The following is a 3822-nucleotide window of genomic DNA, read 5'->3' as shown; positions in this document are numbered from 1 at the left end:
AATTTAATTTAAGTTATATAATAATGTTTAACTTAAATGGAATTATATTATTCATTATGTATTTGAAATAAATAGTAATTTCATATATTATTTAATTTCGCCAATTTTTATTATATATTTATGTACATATTCATTATTTTTAGTTAAAAGTTTTCAAATTTATTTATTTAACATTTTATAAAATTTTCACAGTGGCAACATCTAATTTTTACCTAATTTACCCTACTCGAAATTTTGGTAAATTCCAACATTCGCTGACATATCGATATAATTTATTATTTCTATTTACTATTTCCCTCAATTTACTCGAACTCGCACATGGCCTAAGCGATATAAAAACTAAACCGGATGTAATTATTTATAAGGTTTTTGATATAGTAAGGTACAAGGTGTTTCTACAATCATTTATTTATTAATAGAAGTAAACTTTGTTAAAATATAAAAAGTTTATTTTGAGAATTTTAACTCAGAACAAACATATGATATTTGTATGAATCACATTAAAATGCAAATAGTAGAAAATGAAAATTGCTCACTTACATGATAAAAACAGAAGTTTAAACATATATATATTATAGAGCTTGTGGATATATGTGCATACATATAAACATATGCTATGACAATCATTATCGGAATGTGTTTCAATTTGCCCAGACGTTCCTTTGTCGAGTTATTTGCTAATGGCAACCCTGTTTAACATATGTTCAATGCGTCAGTGATAGTTGACTTTCTGTACGTAATTGCATTATTTGGAAGTGTAGAGAATTTTTTGTTGAGATTGTGTAGTGGCTGCTAGTTAAACGAAAAAAGTGATATTTTGTATAAAAAGTATTATAACAATTTTTTATATTAGTAAGCTATGTCTGTTGATGCATTTTATCATCAAATCCCGTATTTGGATCCAGATTACGAGGACTCTCGTTCCAATCATTTTGAACAAAATGCGTATGATAGTGGTCGGCAAGAAGATGAGGACGAAGGTGTGTAATTTTAATTGCCTTATGTTCATAATAAAGTTCAGTTTACATTTTTATTAAATGGTTTTAAAATAATTTTTATTTCAATTCGGTTATTAGATACGGATGACGCGAGTGAAACTGAATACCGGAACAACAGCAGGGACAACAGCGTTAGCAACAATACAAATGGGGGCAGCAATCATGAGCTTAAGGAACAGTAAGTTGACTTAAAATGTTCTAATTCATATTAGAATTATTCGCTTTACTTGCATTGTGACTACGTTTATTATTGTAGAATGTACCAACATAAATTGGCAAACGTGCAAAAGCAGTTAGAAGAGCTGAAACAGTTGTTACATCCTGAGTACTTAAGGCGTTTCAGAAAATTGGAGTACCAAATCAAAGATCGTCTGCGTTTAAATGACATACATCGAGAGTATCTAAAAGATTGTGTAGAACGCGATTATTTTTTAGAAAAGAAAGCAGCACAAAAAGACTTTGATGAGAAAAAGGTACGAATTCGGGGGAGATGTGTAGAGAAATACTTATTCTTATTTAACGTTTTATAGGTTGATTTAAAAGACAACATTTTAACTGATTTCGACGAGCGAAGAAAAGTTATTGAAATGGAACGCTACAGCCTCGAAGTAATCGGTGATTCTACAGAGGTATTATAATTATTTTTTATCTAACAAAGTGCATAAAAATGTAAAAAATACTTTTACAGATTAAGCCTACTGTTACACGTAAGTTGCGGCGTCGTCCAAATGAACCAGTGCCTGTTGTTGAAAAACGACGGAAACCAACTACTGGACAACTGTTGGTGTATTTACTTGATGAGAAGGATATTGAGAATGACCTCAAAACGATACAACGCGGAAAACCGTTGACTCCAAGTATGTGCGAAAATTGGTCACATTTTCAAATTCAAGATTAAAATATATGTTTCTGTGTAGCTCTGCAGCAAAATGGCATAGGTAATTATAGTAACCACCAGTCCAACTCTTTGCTGACGGAAAATTATAATAATTATGTTGAAACTCGAATTGAGGACGGTAAACTGTTGTATGAAAGGAGATGGTTTCATCGTGGACAGCAAGTATATGTTGAAGGCAAGGAAATGCCAAAATTTGCGGCAACAATAAACGCTATTGGAAATGAAGTTGTAGGTTTATTTTTTGTAATCAATATATCCAAAGATGTTTCTTATCATAAATCTTTTTACATAGGTTTGGGTAAAAAAAATAAATGACAGTAAAGTGAAAATAAATATGTCCCATTTAGCAAAGGGCAGAATATCTATAAAACGTCGTGCGAATTAGTATAATAGTTTATAATAGTATATCAAATATCATATGTATGAAAATAATTTGAACTCGTATATATTTTTTGAACATTATTAATAGAAGATATTTTGAATGTGAAGTCTATATACTTGAATTAACTCAAAATTAAGAAATGTAAAGTATAGTTGCTTTTGAGAAAGCCACATATTACAGGTTAAGCCCATTTGCCACATATGGTGTTATAGAATTTTTAACAAACTTTAAATATGCTTAACTTGATTCAAATTCATTTCTCAAAAGACAGTTCTTTAAAATATAAAAATGAAGTATATTTTTCAAAATTAATTTGAAAATAAAAACAAATCAGTTAACAAAACTTATTTAGTTAAGTTTTGATAAATAAAAATGTTTAAAGTGAATCCTTGAATGTGCTGCGTTATAAATTCATTAAATATAGATATCATAGAATTCCTAAAAAATGTCAACGCTCAATATCCAGAACTTTTAAATTTCAATTCCCGTCCTTCCATTAAAATATAAACAATTATAATCATAATTATAAAATTTTGAATATTCCTTTACTATTTAAGAAGAGTCTTGTTCTTGAAGAATATGAATTATAAATTGCTAATTTTTTTTTTTAGGTAGAATGCTAGATTATATAGTCGACCCACAGTATGATTATAAACCTAAAACGTACAAGAAATCAAACACAAATTCTGATCTTAACGTATGAAATATAATGCTGACCATATAATAAACATATCTAGTTAAGGTACCACTAAAGTTTTTTGTTATAAATAAACAAATTTTACATAGACATATTTTAATAGCTTTTTATATATGAATTTTACTGTTGAAACGTATTACATTATTTAATATCAGAAAGCTAATGAATTTTATAATAAGTTTAATGATTGATACGTTCTTAAATAGGCACTTACTCTCATTCCAGTGAATCAAATAATTGTAATAGTTGTAATCTTCTAATCGACAGAGGGTATTATCAGATGGAAACGATTAAAAATGTTAAATTCAAACGGAGTAAGCTATAAATAATGATTAAAGTTGTATATGAGTTAACTACATTCAATTATATTTTGTATTTAGTTTAATATCAAATAACAATGCAAGAGTTCAATACAGAAATACTCAAAATATGATGAAAACGCATTCGTTTCATTAAGTTACGTATGTGCAGAAAACAGTAAATAATAAATTCATTGTAATTAATATTGATAATAAAACATGTAAATAAATAATTTGTAATAATAACTGGAACTAGCTGACCTATAGTTCCCATTTTAAGAAAATGGCATTTTAAATAAAAAATCGATTATAAAACGTTTTAATAAACACAAATTTTTATGTTATATTTATAAAATATTAAATATTTTTTTACGGAAATAACTTAATCATTTATTTAAGAAATACGAAGCTTCTGTTGCAGCCCTACTGAGAACTCTGAAAGCGGATCTGTTTCTTGAGTCCCTGTTAAGAAGGGTGAGGACATATGGTGATCTAAAAAAACAAGTAGCTCTGCTTTCGAGAAATATGATGAAGATTTTTTTGATGAA

General features: G+C 28.0%; 1 protein-coding gene across 6 annotated transcripts; it reads left to right on the top strand.

Moving 5' to 3' along the window:
• Positions 1 to 741: 741 nt before the first annotated feature.
• Positions 742 to 3582, top strand: LOC119664252 (sin3 histone deacetylase corepressor complex component SDS3-like). 6 transcript variants are annotated; one of them, XR_005251158.1, is made up of 10 exons: positions 742 to 980; positions 1077 to 1176; positions 1255 to 1471; positions 1529 to 1627; positions 1687 to 1855; positions 1916 to 2124; positions 2189 to 2194; positions 2890 to 3020; positions 3201 to 3289; positions 3356 to 3581. XR_005251158.1 is itself a non-coding variant. In XM_038073783.1 (8 exons), exons 1-8 carry the CDS (start codon positions 860 to 862, stop codon positions 3201 to 3203), a joined length of 924 nt encoding a protein of 307 aa, XP_037929711.1. In that variant the 5' UTR covers positions 742 to 859; the 3' UTR covers positions 3204 to 3581. The 6 variants fall into 6 exon arrangements, 4 of the variants coding, with proteins under 4 accessions (XP_037929711.1, XP_037929710.1, XP_037929712.1 ...); XR_005251157.1 differs by having other exon boundaries at positions 3201 to 3582; XM_038073783.1 differs by lacking the exon at positions 2890 to 3020 and having other exon boundaries at positions 3201 to 3581.
• The last annotated feature ends 240 nt before the right edge of the window (positions 3583 to 3822 follow it).

This window comes from Teleopsis dalmanni, unplaced genomic scaffold (genome assembly GCF_002237135.1).
Source record: "Teleopsis dalmanni isolate 2A unplaced genomic scaffold, ASM223713v2 unscaffolded_contig_1680, whole genome shotgun sequence".
Taxonomy (NCBI): domain Eukaryota; kingdom Metazoa; phylum Arthropoda; class Insecta; order Diptera; family Diopsidae; genus Teleopsis; species Teleopsis dalmanni.
This window is presented reverse-complemented; position numbering and strand designations above follow the sequence as displayed.